General features: G+C 38.2%; 1 protein-coding gene across 1 annotated transcript in view; it reads right to left on the reverse strand.

The window, feature by feature from the left end:
* The window catches only part of LOC119773570 (transmembrane protein 132C-like), a 163361-nt gene that overhangs the window by 24496 nt on the left and 122299 nt on the right, over positions 1 to 16566 (reverse strand). Inside the window, exon 3 of the mRNA XM_038270575.1 lies at positions 13402 to 13545. Coding sequence (XP_038126503.1) covers positions 13402 to 13545 — 144 coding nt within the window. The remainder of the gene's footprint in view (positions 1 to 13401; positions 13546 to 16566) is intronic.

Raw genomic sequence — 16566 nt, forward strand, 5'->3', positions numbered from 1 at the left:
CAATATGACTGCTTGAAAAAAAATAGTGAAACAATATTTGAGCATCTGTTAAAACAATTGCATGTTGAAATATAAAAGTAAACCTATAAATTATCTACAGGGTAAATCTTTAAAACTTTAAAACCTGACGATACTATCACTAAAACTGCTTCAAAGGTAATCTCATTGTTAGAGTAATAATATGCATCTCGGGGCTCAGTTCAACCAAGGACAAATTAGTGTGAACCTGTAAGTGGGCTCTGTCCAGCCTATTTGTTCAACAGAACACTAATCAGGTTTTTGATTACCTGCTTGTACCATGCCAGCTTTTGCCCTCTCAATTTTACACTACATGGTTTCATAACATTTAGTGAGGGAAGCTTAAGTGGATGTAAACATTAGGGGCGTAGTATGAAAACGAACAGATGTCTGACCTCTGTAAAGGCAGTTCCACTGCTTGGCCTTTCCCGTGGTAATAACCCTGCAGCAGATGCCAAACACTGGCTGCTAACAAGAATAAAGTGTGATACGCATATATAGTGCAGCTGATTAAGGCAATGCAGTTTTTCTTTCTACTCTTTGCTTCTTTTTTCTATATTTTCAAAATCAAATTTAAGGTTTAAATATAAGGAAAAAAATATAACTAATTTTAAGTGAAGCTTGCAGAATTAATGAATAGATGAAATACAGAATAAAATAGAATTTGACTATTCTCTTCCCTGTGGATCTATTAAGGATACATCTGCCTGGGAGTTGATATATATATATATATATATATATATTGATATATATACCGTATGTATATATATATATGTATATATATATATATATATATATATATATATATATATATATATATATATATATATATATATATATATATATATATATATATATATATATATATACATATACATATATATACATATATATATACATATACAAATATATATATATATATATATAAACATGTGTTAGCTTATTGATATCAGCCTTAAACTAAACTATTTAAGAGGTCAATGATTTTTTTTACTTAACCCAAAGGAGAAAAGAGAAATCTATGTAATAGCATTTAACATTTAAATGAAAAAAGAAAAAAAAACATAAGGGAAGTGAATTTTAGAGGACAACAGATTTTTTTTTTCTTTATAACATTTTTATCACAATGTTTCAATTGAATTTGTGATTTATTATTTGGCAGAAGATGGAATTAATATGAGTATTTTTACTACACAGGTTACCTATACCTAAAATACCTATACATAAAACATGGATGAACTTCATGGAAGTTTACAGTAGAGGTTAAGAGGATAGATTTAATTGCTCACAGAAATACATAAAAAAAACTGGAAAAGGAAAAACAGTTCATGCCAAGGCTAGCACAGACAGCTTGGTACTGAGTCAACAGCCAGACCATTAAGGCAACTTGAACCTTTATTTTGCCATTTGTATGGTGAAATAGTTTCACTGCTTTGGATTTTTTCCAAAAAATAGTCTATTAATGTCTTCAGATTAAATTAAATTAATAATTGCTACTTTAAACAACTGTGATGCATTAATTCCCATGAGAAATAACATCACTGTGTCCCAACAAACAGATAAATGGGGTTTTTGACTGTGGCTAGTGTTATATTTAACACTATTAAATTAGTTTTAGTGTTATTTAAGATAATAAAGTAAAAAACCTCGGTGTTATTTTTGATCTATGATAATGGGCTGGTGATTGAATGCATAACATAAAATTAAGAATCCCAGCAAACAAAAATGATTGTAATTGAGTACAAATATGTTTTCCCCCTTCTGGCCCTCAAAAGACATACGCAGCAAATAAATTAAATAATGTAAAACAAACTAAAGCAGTGGACTGCAAAGATTTGCTACATGTCAAAATGTCTGCAATATATTTCTTCTAGATTATCTTTTTATTTTGAATAAAGCAAAAATGTAATTTCTGTATATGCACATACATTAGTTTATAGAAGGGGAAAAGCTTTATCAGCACCAATGGAAATTATTTTACACTGCTTAAGTATATTTCAATGAGGCATGTTATATTAAAAAGGACATACAAGTGCAAACTCAGCTTTCACTTCCCTTTCTTAATGTCAGTAGACACCTAATATATACTTTGGCACCAACCCCAAAACACATTGTTGTCACGTATAAGAGCACTGAAATAGGCTGGAGATGTACAACCAATGTTAAGGTTGGATTTTCTTATTTGAAGGTTTTTAAAATGAAAATAATAATACAAAAACACAAATATGGAGAAACTTTTAGCAAATTATTATAAAGGCCCCTCATGTTTAACATGTACAGTGTAGATATGTGTTTGATAAATATGCACATTGAATAAGACTTAGACATTTTTCTTGCCAAATCTTCCGACTATATCATGTCCATTCACTGTATTTAACATCAGAGCATTTCCTTCTGACACACAGCTATTCTAAAAGGTATGGCAGTAGATTTTTTTCAAACATTAAACTCCCTACAACATTTGTTAAGCTAAATCAGCTATGATATTTGTAGTGCTTTGTTTTCAACCATAAAATAATTTGTCTTAAGGAAATAATTTGATCAGTTGATACTACAATTGAGCCAATGGCATATAGAGAATTCAGTAAACCAAGTTAATGAAGAATTTTAATTCATTAATAAAAAGGATTATAAAATTATATTGCGCCTAAGTGAAATGTATTTGACTTATTTCGACTGGTACTTAGAAATCTCCAATGTCATTGCAACAAGTAACCTAAAGTTTTAGGCAAAACAAGTTAGTTCAGCCACTTTAACGTGTAAAAAGAAAAAAAAACGTGTTTTCGTTATCTGTGGATATGATCGCACTCTTTTTCACATCATTCACAAGCACACTAACTTTGATCACACACACATTTAAAGATCACCCAGCAGGCACACCCATGGGGTATGATCGGTAACTGACTCATGTGGAGACTCCTTTAATAATGTCATTAATAAATAAATTAGACTAAGAGAGAGAAAAAAGGAATGGAAATGGGAAGGTGTGAAACTGCATTCTGAATGTGTGTGTGTGTGTGTGTGCTCCTGTTTGGGCATCAGAGTAAGGACAGAGTTAGGTTTAGGAGTAAGGTGTGAATTGTGTTTATCTTAAAGGTATAGAGGACAATCTTTTATTTCCAGGTGGATCATCTAAATAAGTGGTCCTCCTACAAGTCAATCATTTAGGTGATATGTTTCATTAAGGTCGTCCTACATGCTCATCATGTAAGCTATCTTTTCCTGCGCATGCTCACTTTCAGGCGTATATGTGTGGTGAGCTAAGGATGCAGACAATCATTGAAGCTCACCTTTTTCACCATGGTTTTTGGAAAATGGCCGAGGGTCGTAAGAGAAAAACTGTCTATGAAGTGTATGAGAAGAAAAGAAAGGAATCCAGGGAATCCCTGAATGCTTTGCACAGAGAGCTCTCCTTGCAAAGTATCGTGGGATTTGCTGTCACAGTGTTCCACTGTCACCATAGGCTGTCGCTAATCGACAGCGGGGACTAATAACTAATAATAAAGATAGCACAGGCGCAGTGGAGGAGAAGTTACGTGACCAGTGGGGAGCAAAAAGCAGTGATCATCAGTCGAAACGGTAAGTTAACTGAGTTTGCTTGAATTAGCTATGAGAATAGCAAATTTTAAATAGAGCGTGAATGAGGAGAAATAGGCTGGCGCATGATCTCATAGGCATTTAATAGGCATTCCCTCTCGGGAGCGGGTACAGGCTTGTGCATATTAATAGTTTTTTTTTTTTATTGAGACGGTGTGTCTTTAAAAAAAAATGGAGAAAATCTACCACAATACCTTTAAGGTTAGGGTTATGTTTGCAGTGTTAATGCTTAGGTTTAGAGTTGTTTTCAGGGATAAGGCATAGAAAGATTGGAAAATGACTGAAATCAATAGGAATAGGAAATCATAGAAATTAATGATAGTCAGCACATCGTTCTCCCTACAAATAGCAAACAAAAGATTGTGTGTGGGTGGGGGGGGGGGGGGTGTATGTGAATATCAGAGAGTTGCTTCCTGATTAGGACAAAAAAATAAACTTATTAAGAATCAATATACATTTTATTTAATAAGGCAGCTGTAGAGTGTAAAACATATCTATATAATCCCACACGGTGTGATTGCACATACACTATATTGCCAAAAGTATTTGCTCACCCATCCAAATTATTGGAATCAGGTGTTCCAATCACTTCCATGGCCACAGGTGTATAAATTCAAGCACCTAGGCATGCAGACTGTTTTTACAAACATTTGTGAAAGAATGGGTCGCTCTCAGGAGCTCAGTGAATTCCAGCGTGGAACTGTGATAGGATGCCACCTGTGCAACAAATCCAGTCGTGAAATTTCCTCGCTCCTAAATATTCCACAGTCAACTGTCAGCTGTATTATAAGAAAATGGAAGTGTTTGGGAACGACAGCAACTCAGCCACGAAGTGGTAGGCCACGTAAACTGACGGAGCGGGGTCAGCGGATGCTGACGCGCATAGTGCGAAGAGGTCGCCAACTTTCTGCAGAGTCAATCACTACAGACCTCCAAACTTCATGTGGCCTTCAGATTAGCTCAAGAACAGTGCGCAGAGAGCTTCATGGAATGGGTTTCCATGGTCGAGCAGCTGCATCCAAGCCATACATCACCAAGTGCAATGCAAAGCGTCGGATGCGGTGGTGTAAAGCACGCCGCCACTGGACTCTAGAGCAGTGGAGACGCGTTCTCTGGAGTGACGAATCGCGCTTCTCCATCTGGCAATCTGATGGACGGGTCTGGGTTTGGCGGTTGCCAGGAGAACGGTACTTGTCTGACTGCATTGTGCCAAGTGTAAAGTTTGGTGGAGGGGGGATTATGGTGTGAGGTTGTTTTTCAGGAGCTGGGCTTGGCCCCTTAGTTCCAGTGAAAGGAACTCTGAATGCTTCAGCATACCAAGACATTTTGGACAATTCCATGCTCCCAACTTTGTGGGAACAGTTTGGAGCTGGCCCCTTCCTCTTCCAACATGACTGTGCACCAGTGCACAAAGCAAGGTCCATAAAGACATGGATGACAGAGTCTGGTGTGGATGAACTTGACTGGCCTGCACAGAGTCCTGACCTCAACCCGATAGAACACCTTTGGGATGAATTAGAGCGGAGACTGAGAGCCAGGCCTTCTCGTCCAACATCAGTGTGCGACCTCACAAATGCGCTTCTGGAAGAATGGTCAAAAATTCCCATAAACACACTCCAAAACCTTGTGGACAGCCTTCCCAGAAGAGTTGAAGCTGTTCTAGCTGCAAAGGGTGGACCGACGTCATATTGAACCCTATGGATTAGGAACGGGATGTCACTTAAGCTCATATGTGAGTCAAGGCAGGTGAGCAAATACTTTTGGCAATATAGTGTATGTACACCCTTTCTCATTAACAAAAATGATCGGGTTAAAATTATACTAACTATAAAGAAAATAGGATTTTCGGTATTTATTCTATTTTCACATTTATAATCAAGTTTTAGACAACATTCTCAACTTTTCAATTCTCCATTTTTCTGTTTCGATGTCCCTTTGACTTTCATGCTTTCATATAAATTTCATCTTCACGTTGTGACCGTCCACCTGCAGGCTCAGTTCTGTTTGTCGTTAAAGTTTATTATTTTTGCAGTTTTGAGCAGGTCATGGTGTGGAAATTAACTTAGTGTGACAGTTCTTACATACAGTAAAACTGCCGTTTAAGAAAATGCAATGTCAGAGTTTAAAGAAACAAAGCAGACATCAATCAATTTGATGCTGGTTTCTGAAGGTTATACACATATTCCCGTCAACAGAAGTGGAAGTGCATATCAGTGTTAAAACATGAGGAAGGACAATTTTTAGAGAGGTGAGGCGATATTCTGTTACTGCACCTGAATACAAAAGAGCCTGGAGTAGATTGGTGCTCTTCATTTCAGCTTTGTTTTATTGCAGTAATATCTATTTTTCTATGCATCTCTATCTAAAATATATGTAAATGTCTTTCACTGCAATTTTGAATTTTTCCGTTAAGGATTTAGTAAAACAATGTAAAATAAAAAAAAGCTAAATATATAATTTTTGGATTGCACGCTATAGGGCTGTATCGACGTAACTTAGTAATTCTTAAACCTGCTCCACAATTACTAAACCCTGCATGTTTTAGATGCTTAGATTATTTAGATTCAGCACAACTGATTGAAATGATTGCATTACCTCATCAACAGACTTCAAGTGCTGAAGAACCCTTTTAATTGTTCCTTCATATAAGTCGGGTATGTGGCAGTGAGGAGAAATAAAAAACATGCAGGGTAGTGGTACTTGTGGACTAGGATGGAGAACCACTGCTGCTCCCGAATCAGGGTTTGGTAAATACCATATCATCTTTTCTAGCCATTGTTGTATTGCTGCTATTGTGAATAATTTAAGAAATTATTTTCATTTACTCATTTTCTATTCAACCAGTATTGGTATTTGTTGCTAAATTGCCCTTAGAATGTCTGTCTGGGTGTGCCCTATCTTTATCTAAAAACTGGTGGAAATAGGGACCAAAGCCCTTGACACTGATGGAGAAGCAGTCAAAGATGGATTCATGTTCAGCACATTATTATATAAAAGAGGTTTTGAGAGTAATAATTATTAATATGCTAATTTTATTAATGAGGTATTTTCTGTAATGAAATATTAATTTCTAAAGCACCTAACTGTTTAGAATCCCTCTGTGTGAGTATTGAGTGTGAATTGTTTCAATTGGCAGCCCTCAAGTAAGTGCTGCTAATTAAATTCTACATAAACCATTTTGGTTTAATAAAATGCTGTAGAAATTGTGTGGATTCATAACCATGACAAGGAAATGTTTCCTTAAACTGAAACCTATTCATGATGCATGGTTATCCATCTAAATTCACCTGTCCGTTTTTATTTTCTCTTGTACTCATATCTATCTACCTGTCCTCCCTTCTCCTCTCCTCATTGATCAATTTGTCATCTTCTCACCACCTCATCCCATCTTCCCTCCTTTCACCTCTCCGGCTTTCCGTGAGGTCAGGATAATGGTACTAATTTGTGTGGATGTGTGCGCTCGTCCCCTATCTGTCCCCTACTTGCAGCGACACTGCTGACCTGCACATACTGCTGTGTCAACAACAACTGCTCATACGCAAATCAGAGATGACAAAACCTCAAGGGGCCTTAACAAGACAGTTTACACTTACAGAGAATTTGACAAGAGGGAAGTTGATATCCATGTTGTACTTTGCAGTAGCTTATGTTGCTGTCAGGGATAAATGTGCTAACTGAGCAAGTAGAGGTTCAGGAGTGAAATCAGTGCCAATATACTACAGAGCAGGGAAAGGTTTAGTCAGACGTTTTCATATGTTCATTAGTGAGGGAGGGAGGCTGGACTTCTCACCCCACCAACATTTATCTACCGTGAGTAATGAAATAAAAGGTTAGTTGATGGAAAGCGATGTGAAACTAAATGAAAATCTCATCTCCTTGATATTGATTACGACTTGTGAATCCAAAAGCAGGGACCGCTTTTTACCCTCAAGGAGATATTTTCTTCTAACAAGATAAAAAATAAAGTGTAGCAACTAAAAATCTTGTGAATAAAAATGCAGTTGTAACAGTTTTAATTGATTTGTATTGGAATCATGATTTTTTTGCTTGTCACATAAGTAAAAAATTAATAAAACAGTTTAATAGGTTTCAATAGAGTTGGAGATCATTTTGTTGGGGTAGTGTATTCTGTAGTATTGTGGTTCTGTGTTTATTTTTAAGTCAAAAGACCAATGTGCTGTGTCCCATTTCAGCTGCTACCAGTGATTTCACTGCAATTTAATTGTTACATTTAGAGGCATTGTTCTCTCAAACATTAGCAGCATTCATTTGTTTTTATGAAAACATAAAATCAGATGAGTGAAAATGTAGGCTCTTGTTTTATTTGTAGGAGTGAAACAATGAAAACAAGGATGAAGTTACAGTCTTTACAAGTCACAGTGTTTCTGATATACATACTATATGACATATATATACATGACATATAAATCTATTCTGGTTAAGCTGCTTTAACCAGGTTTTTCAACTCACCTGATTTTGACTGCACTGGTCACAACTTCCATTAAATTGTAACTTACTGGATTTCTATCTGATACTTACTATCTCACATTGTGTTCAGATCTATTCAGCTTCCACCTGTCTCTTGCCCTTGCCCTATTTAAAAAAAAATAGTTTTCTTCTCTTCACTCTTGCTGTTATAATAATGCACCTTAAAGCAACTTTAAAGTCTAATAACTGGGTTACATTCTTAAGGCAGCTTGTAAACAATTACACAAATGTATTTTATTTTTTGAATTTACTATTTTTGATCTGCCACCAACTTGAGTTTGCAAAAAAGAAAAAGAAAATTACACCAGTTTTCTTATCCCTCTAATGGAAGTACTTAAATAAAATTCCTTATTTATTTCCCTTAAAAAAAGGGAGGAAATAAATCTGCTATCAGGGTACCAGTTAGCATTTCCTCTTTTAGAAGTCCCCCAAGATTTATATTTCTATATAACTTTGGCTGCCCTGTTGCTACTTTTCCAAATTGCTCAGCTGCAAATTTTTAAAGGGGAAGTTCAAATAATCTTTTCATCAAGTCTTTAATATGAGAAAAAATATCAGAGGTAAAATCATACCATAGCTCTCTGAGCTTCTCCACCATATTTATTATCATAGGAAAGTGTTACTCCTCTAAGCCTGCTCTTCTAAACCTCATGAGACGTATCTGAGTTTCTCATCTCAGCTTCATTTAGTTACTATTTTAGAAAACTAACAAAAATCAAGTGAGACGTTAAAATTACAGGAGTCATAGTTGAGATTTAAATGACATCCCTTGTCAAACTTGAATTTTCACATTCACTACCATTCAGCTACACACTCACTCACACACCATCATGGCAAGCCACATTGTAACCACAGCTGCCATGGAGCTCACTGACAGAAGCAAAGCTGTCGTATACAGGCCCTCTGATCACCATCAGTTCTCTTCACATGCAGTTTAAGTCACTTGCCCAAGAGCACAAGGACATGGAAAGCCAGAGCTGGGGCTTCAACCCAGAACCAGGGCAAACTCCAGCATCCAACACCACTGTCGCCCAACCGAGCAATAGTGAAAAAATAAATGGCATATGTAAATCAAGAGTGTCTCCACTTTGGTGATCAAAATTCATCCAAAAGATGGACATATCTCTTTGTAGCCAGGAATAAAGGATGTATTTACTTTTTTTTATGAGAGGAAAAATATTCAAATCATATAATCTTTTATGGGCATGCCTAAATATTTTATTTATTCTTCTCACTTGAATCCCATATAAAGTGCCCTATTGATAATCATGTATTGACATTAACTCACATTTTAATAAATTTAAGTATTACCCAGAGGCATCTTTTTTTATAACTAAAGTGATCTGGGTTTTTTTTTCTATCTTTCAGAAAAATAGGAGTAACATCAGCGAGCTGAGTTATTATCAGATGATAGCAAAATACATTCAAGGCTCAATATTTTGGCTATTAAGAAGAAAAGCAGTCAATAACTCTGCAGCCAAAATAAAAAATAATGGAGAGCAGAGGCAACCCAGTCAGATTCCCCATGGCTCTTCTAATCAGTGTTGGGAAAGTTCTCTTTCTACGTGAACTAGTTCAAAGTTCAGTTCACACATTTGAAAATGAACTAGTTCAGTTCATAGTTCATAATTCAAAACCAAAAAATGAACTAGTTCATAGTTCTTTTTTTTTTTTTTTCATATATTGGTAACATATTAAGGCCTGTTTACGGTGTTATTTAGCCGGGGTTTCGCCTGGAGGGCTCTATAGAAATCTGGCAACCTATTGAACGGAGTTGAACTGAGAGAGCGTGCCGTTCACAGACACCAGAATGAACGAGTTCACAATAACGTTCATCAGGCAGTAATGCCGTACGTTCAGTTCACGTTCGCCCAAAATATGAACGAGTTCATGAACTTTCGTTCAATGAACGCGTTCAGGCACAACACTGCTTCTAATCTGCTTGTTCCTTTAAAGAAAGAGGGACTAAACTATTAATATCCTTACATTAAATACATCACTTTCATTAACGTTTTACCAAAGCAAAAATGCTCTAAGGATTAAATTATAAAGGGATGCTGTATAGAGTCAAAAGCTTTGTAGAAACTTAAAATAAAACAAAGCCTTTATCTTCAATAAATGAATTATAGTCTATTAAGTCAAGAACCAACTGGTTATTGTTGTGTATAGAATTATCCTTAATGAATTCTACTATATTTTCCTGAACTATCTGTCTCAAATCAGTTTTTTTAGTCGATTGGAAAAGATAAAGGTGAATAATTTATAATCCACATTCAATAAAGTTATTGGGCTCAGATAATCGACATATCTTTTGTCTTTTCCAGGTTTTTGGTAATAATGCAATGAGTCCTTGTTTCATAGTTGGCATAAAATAATCTTTTTCAATACATTATTTTAATGCTTTGGTAATAATTATATTATGTATTTCCAGATCTTGACCAGGAGATTTACCTGACAGTTATTTTACCGAAACATCTAATTCATCTAACTGTATTTTAGTGTTGCATAACGTTTTGAATGTGAAATCAATTCTATGAATCTTGTGTTTAATGCTTTCAAAAAAAGGATATGGAGGCTGTGATGAGAGTAAACAGAGTTCACAGAGAGAAATCTCTGAATTCTCTGCTTGGGATCAAAAATGGACACAAGATTTGAGAAACTATGAGAATGTACATCCTTTTGCTCCAGGAAAAAAAAAAAAAGAGGCACAGGAGAAATAAAGCTCAGTCTGCTTTTGTGTCACACATATCCCATAGTTGTATAGGAGAAGTACATTAAACATTTTGGACATCTCATTTCAGTTTTTCCTTTCCTCTGGGTGTTTTCAACTAGATAGCGACTTTGTCTCCGATTTAAAATCTATGCAAAATAATGTGTTAGTAACTAAATATTACATATTTTTTAAATAATTGTATCGATAATACATGTTTTTGTTGCCACATGCAGAAAAATGTCATTTTAAGGTGAAACCAGAATTGACCAGGACAAATGTTGTGGTTTTAACATTTCTAAACAATTTTTTTCAAAGTTTTTACTTTTTATTTTGATGAAACTGGCATTGAAGGAATGGGGGTAAAAAATCTGAGATTTTAAAAATATTACAAAATAGAAAAGCATTGGTCAAGAACACAACATGCCAAGATATTCGAAGAAACCATCCCGAACACATAAGATCCCCTTAGTTACGACAAATATGAAATGGGATATTCCTCATTGATTTACAAAATACCCCTTACTTGCATTAACCTCGCCAGGGATGTCTGGAAATACCAGCTCAGTAAAAGTAAACCTGCTGTCAGCAGCCAGAGTGCCTTTTGCTACACATGAAAAAAAAGAAACTGCTGACAACATGTGCAGACTAAGAAATCAGGTTCCAGGTAGTCTGAATGAGTTAGACAAGCTTCCCGCTCAAGTGCAGTCACAGGTGGAGCTAAAGTAAAGTCACAGAAATCCTGTAATGGTGTTGGAGATCATGGTCCCTATAGACAGAATAAAAATTAATTACATGAGCATTTCCTGTGGAATTGCAGGTAAAAATTAATAAAAGTTGAGGAGGAAAACAAATTTAAACTTTTTCATGAGTTGCTCTGTCCTATATTTAAGTCTTTGCAGTGTTTCATAATACAAAGGGTAGATAAAGGTAAAGATTTGCAAGTTTGCATTTTTAAGAGCATTTTTAGAATTTTGTTTCATTACTACTTTTAATACTTTACTACTGCAAGCATGCTTGATGTGAGGGATTGCCTTCAAGTCAATTAGTCGATGCAATCAGCTAATTTCCTTAGAAAACTTTGAACAGATCTGAATATGATCTGGTTGAATTGTCTCTGTAAAGTGCCTTGAGATGGCACGTTTTGTGAATTGGTGCTAAATAAATAAACTGAACTGAATTACTCTTCCTTCAGTCAAACATTGATTTGTGTCACTGTGTGCATGTGTTTGTGAGTGTTTTGTGTGGAAAAAACAAGAGACACAATGGCAGATACGAAAGAGACAATTTTCAAACCATTTTCACTATAGAAATAGGCGCTATGTAGATATAACTAATAGGCAGAATCATATTCTGCATAATATGTTATTGACAGATTAAATACTGCTATTCATGTTTTTATCATGCAGTATTTAATTGTAACTTTGTTTCGTTTCATCTGCACTTGAAGAAAATAACAGCTTACTGATGTATAACATCCAGACAATCCACTTACAACCAGAAAGCAGATATTACATTTCCAACATAAGACTACCTTCCATTTTCCTCAAGCTGTTATTGATTATTTCTTAAATGCTACTACTACTGTTGGCTTGTACCAGGAAATTGGCATCATATTGAAACTGTCACAGCTAGGGTGCATTTCATTTTAGGCCCTGAGGACATATGGAAGAATCAGTTTGCAGCTGCAGGTATTCGCTGATTGCTGTGATGATGTAAAATATAGTTCTACTTCATCAATTAGCAAAGTAGTTTGAAAACTGGTTCAGGTATCAATGTTGTACTTACATTAGGGATATTTACAAGAGGTGCAAAAAAAAAAAAAAAAAAGAAAAAAAAAAAAAAAAAATATATATATATATATATATATATATATATATATATATATATATATATATATATATATGGCAAACTTGATTTTAAGATGAGTTTTATACTAAGACAGTAAGTGAGTGGCAACAAGGAAAAGGGGAGGCTCATTTGACATTTTTGGAGCTGCAACTGCAAACACTCTGCCCCTCAGCTTCCGTTTGGACCTTGGTACCTGTAGGAGAAGAAGGTCAGCCGACCTGAGGCACTGAGTGGGAGCATAGGGGTGCAGAAGCCCAGAGAGTGCTGGTATCATTTTAAAAAGTTGCTCTATTAAAGCCACAACATGTTAAGTAATGCAATTCATATTTTCCAAAGTTGCTTGAATGAAATGCTTAATTAAAGGTCTAGCATGAGTGAGTTTTCATCGACTGAAAGGATCACCCTCTTCTTTAATGTTTTCCATGGATTTACAGTCTTTTACTTTCTTCTTTCCAGTATAAAACAGAAATGTGTTTGGAAAGTCATGACATTGAACTTCAGGCAAAACCTGATTACTGAGGTAATTCATTTCACAAAACAAAAAATCCCATGATTAAGGATTTGGTTAGTGGATATGTAAAATAGCTGCTTTGGTGAAAGCAGCAGTCAACACTGCTGTGGTCGAACTCCTTTCTGCAACGTTTACAATATTTGTAACTTTGAAGTAAATGTGCACAGACAGGAAGGATATTAGCTAACTGATATTACAGATGTCTGAGTAAAATTTGAATACATACCTTCACCACATCCACATCTGTTGAGCTGCAGGTGACCGAGTCGTCTACTTCCCTCACCTGTCCATCTGTTTCCACTGTAACCAATTTAATGGGCATTGCTACCCGTCTACCTGTAAGAATGGCCGTATTCAACACCTCTGTGTCCTACAGATGGAGAGAAGAGGAAAAAAAACATTTAGTTCACTATTTAGTCATTGAGTTGTTTCTGCATCGTCTTATATTATACTGTACATGTACAGTAGTTATAATAATGATCAATCACTAAAATCAGTTAATATAAAAGATATCTAAAACAGCATATCCTTAAACTGTTTTTAAAAAAATTGTAATCTAATTCCAGTTGAAACAGAGCATCAAGTAGGTGGGCAGGAAGACATGACTGTGAATGACAACTCAGATGAGCACACATGAAGGAACAAGTGAGAGGGAAAAGGAGAGTTTTAAAGAAAGAATCTGAAGGCGGGGGGGAGTTATTATAAACCTCACAATTATTGTAATCAGCATGATTACATTTGATTAGATCCTTCCAACAAAAATAGCACAAACAAACCGCCACATACATGGAACTCAGAACACTGTGTGCCAATGTCAACCCTGTTTATTTGGGATTTCATTTTCAAAGGGGGCATTCATCACTGCCAACATTTCAAGCCTGTAATCAGGCTTCCAATTTATATATATATATATATATATATATATATATATATATATATATATATATATATATATATATATATATATATATATATATATATATATATATATATGCGTATGTGTGTGTATTAAGTCTGTCCGTCCATCCTAACCATATCTGACCAGATCAAGAAAAAGAAGAGACTTTTATGTCATGATTGGTTCTTTGTTAATACTTAGAACAGGCGGACAAGCTGACTTATTAAAATCAATACTACATGTCATGTAATGGATTACTGTAGTGGAGATGGATGGACCCAAAGACAACCCGCAAACAGGTCAGTGAAACGTTAACAGTCTTTATTTAAGAGAGAGGGCGGCACGGACTCCCGGGAAGAACGATCAGGCTCAGCGACAGGCAGCTCCTATAGACAGAGTGGTGGTTAGTGACCAGTGGAGGCAGGCAGATGTTTGAGTAAGGAACTTGGTCACTAACCTGGCTACAAGAAGGCTCGGTTGGGCTCAGTCCGGTTTCAGGAGAGGAGAGAGTCCGTGCTGGGGAAATCCTAGGTTCGGTCCGGGTCTTGACGAGGGGGGAGTCAGTAAATCCAGCAAAGGTATCCAAGGGGGAATCCAGGGGAAGTTCCGAGTCCAAATCCAGTTCAATATCCACAGAAGCAAACACAGTTCAAAGGGGCAGGCAATCTCGGTAACTCACAGGCAGGCTGGGTCAGAAACACGGTTTGGCAGTCCAGATCTCTGAGGCTGACGAGCAGGGCTCAGGCGGGCAGACAAAAATCCAGAAAGGGGGTAAGGCAGGCTCAAAAAACTGGGACAAAAACAGGTCGAGGTTCAGACAGGCAGATGCACGTAAAGAATAGGCTGGAAGTTCTCACCAAGAGGCTTGAGACGTTCTGGCACTGGAGGCAGGAGGGACAGAGCTTTTAAGCAGGAGGGGAGGAGAGAGAACAGGTGCACTGATTGCAATTAGCAGCTCCAGAGCCAGGAACATTACAGAGCCCCACCCTCAAGGGCGGATTCCAGACGCCCTAGGCTGGTCCGGGTGGGCCCTGTGGAAATCCCTAATAAGGGATTTGTCCAAGATGTGGCGGGCAGGAACCCACTGACGCTCTTCGGGCCCATAGCCCTCCCAATCAACGAGGTACTGGGTACCACGACCCCACTTACGGGACTTCAGGAGCCTCCTAACAGAGTAAACCGGGGAGCCATCAACCAGGCGGGCGGGCGGTGGGGGCGTGGAGGAGGGAACCAAACTGGAGGTTTTGACAGGTTTGACCCGGGAGACATGAAAAGTGGGATGGACCTTCATGGTGGGAGGGAGGCGGAGGCGTACTGCCACCGGGTTGACCACCTTGGAGACGGTGAACGGTCCGACGAACCGCGGAGCCAACTTCCTATTGTCGACCTTCAGGGGAAGGTCCCTGGTGGAAAGCCAGACCCTGTCTCCCACCTGGTACTGCGGGGCTGGAACTCGCCGGAGGTTAGCTGCACGGACCTGATTTTGGGAGGCCGCGTGTATGGCTCTCTTGGCCCGCCTCCAGGCACGCCGGCACCTCATGGCAGAAAGGCGGGCAGAGGGGACCCTGGACTCTACCTCCTCAGTAGTGAACACCGGCGGCTGGAACCCGTAAACGACGTAGAAGGGGGAGAGACCTGTAGAGCTGGAAGGGGTGGCGTTAATCGCGTGCTCGACCCAGGGCAAATTCAGAGCCCATTTAGAGGGATCAGACTGGCAAAAGAGGCGAATCTTGGTCTCGACCTCCTGATTCATCCTTTCAGATTGGCCGTCAGTTTGGGGGTGGAAGCCGGAGGAGAGGTTAACGGAGATGCCGAGCATGGCACAAAACTCCTGCCAATAACGGGCCACAAACTGGGGACCCCGATCTGACACAATGTCAGAAGGCAGGCCATGTAACCTAAACACCTCCTTGGCCAGGATCAACCCCATCTCTTTGGCTGAGGGGAGCTTGGGTAAAGGGACCAAATGGACCATTTTGGAGAAACGGTCCACAATTGTGAGGATAACTGAGAAGCCGTCGGAGGAGGGGAGACCAGTGATGAAGTCCATAGAAAGGCTGGACCAAGGCCGAGAAGGGATGGGCAGAGGTCGAAGCAGACCTGACGGAGGGCGATGGGAAGCCTTAGCCTGATTGCAGGGGGAACAGGCAGAGACGAACTCACCGACGTCTTTGGCCAGAGAAGGCCACCAAAACTGAGATCGGATGAGCCGAATGGTTTTGTTGATGCCAGGATGACCATAAAGGCGAGAGCTGTGACAGAGATCAACGACTTTGGGTCTGAGGTGGAGAGGGACAAAGAGCCTGTCCTTGGGACAGGCCTCGGGTATCTGTACAGACCCTAGAGAGTCCCTTACCTCCTTCTCGAGCCCGAGGCGGGAAACAGCACACCTTACTGTGTCTGGCAGGATGAACCCCCGTTCTTGGTCGTCGTCTACCTCCTCTGCCTCGAAGAGCCTGGACAAGGCGTCGGGCTTGATGTTCTTAGGACCCG

This window comes from Cyprinodon tularosa, unplaced genomic scaffold, assembly GCF_016077235.1.
Source record: "Cyprinodon tularosa strain WSP-4 unplaced genomic scaffold, ASM1607723v1 ctg769, whole genome shotgun sequence".
NCBI classification, from domain to species: domain Eukaryota; kingdom Metazoa; phylum Chordata; class Actinopteri; order Cyprinodontiformes; family Cyprinodontidae; genus Cyprinodon; species Cyprinodon tularosa.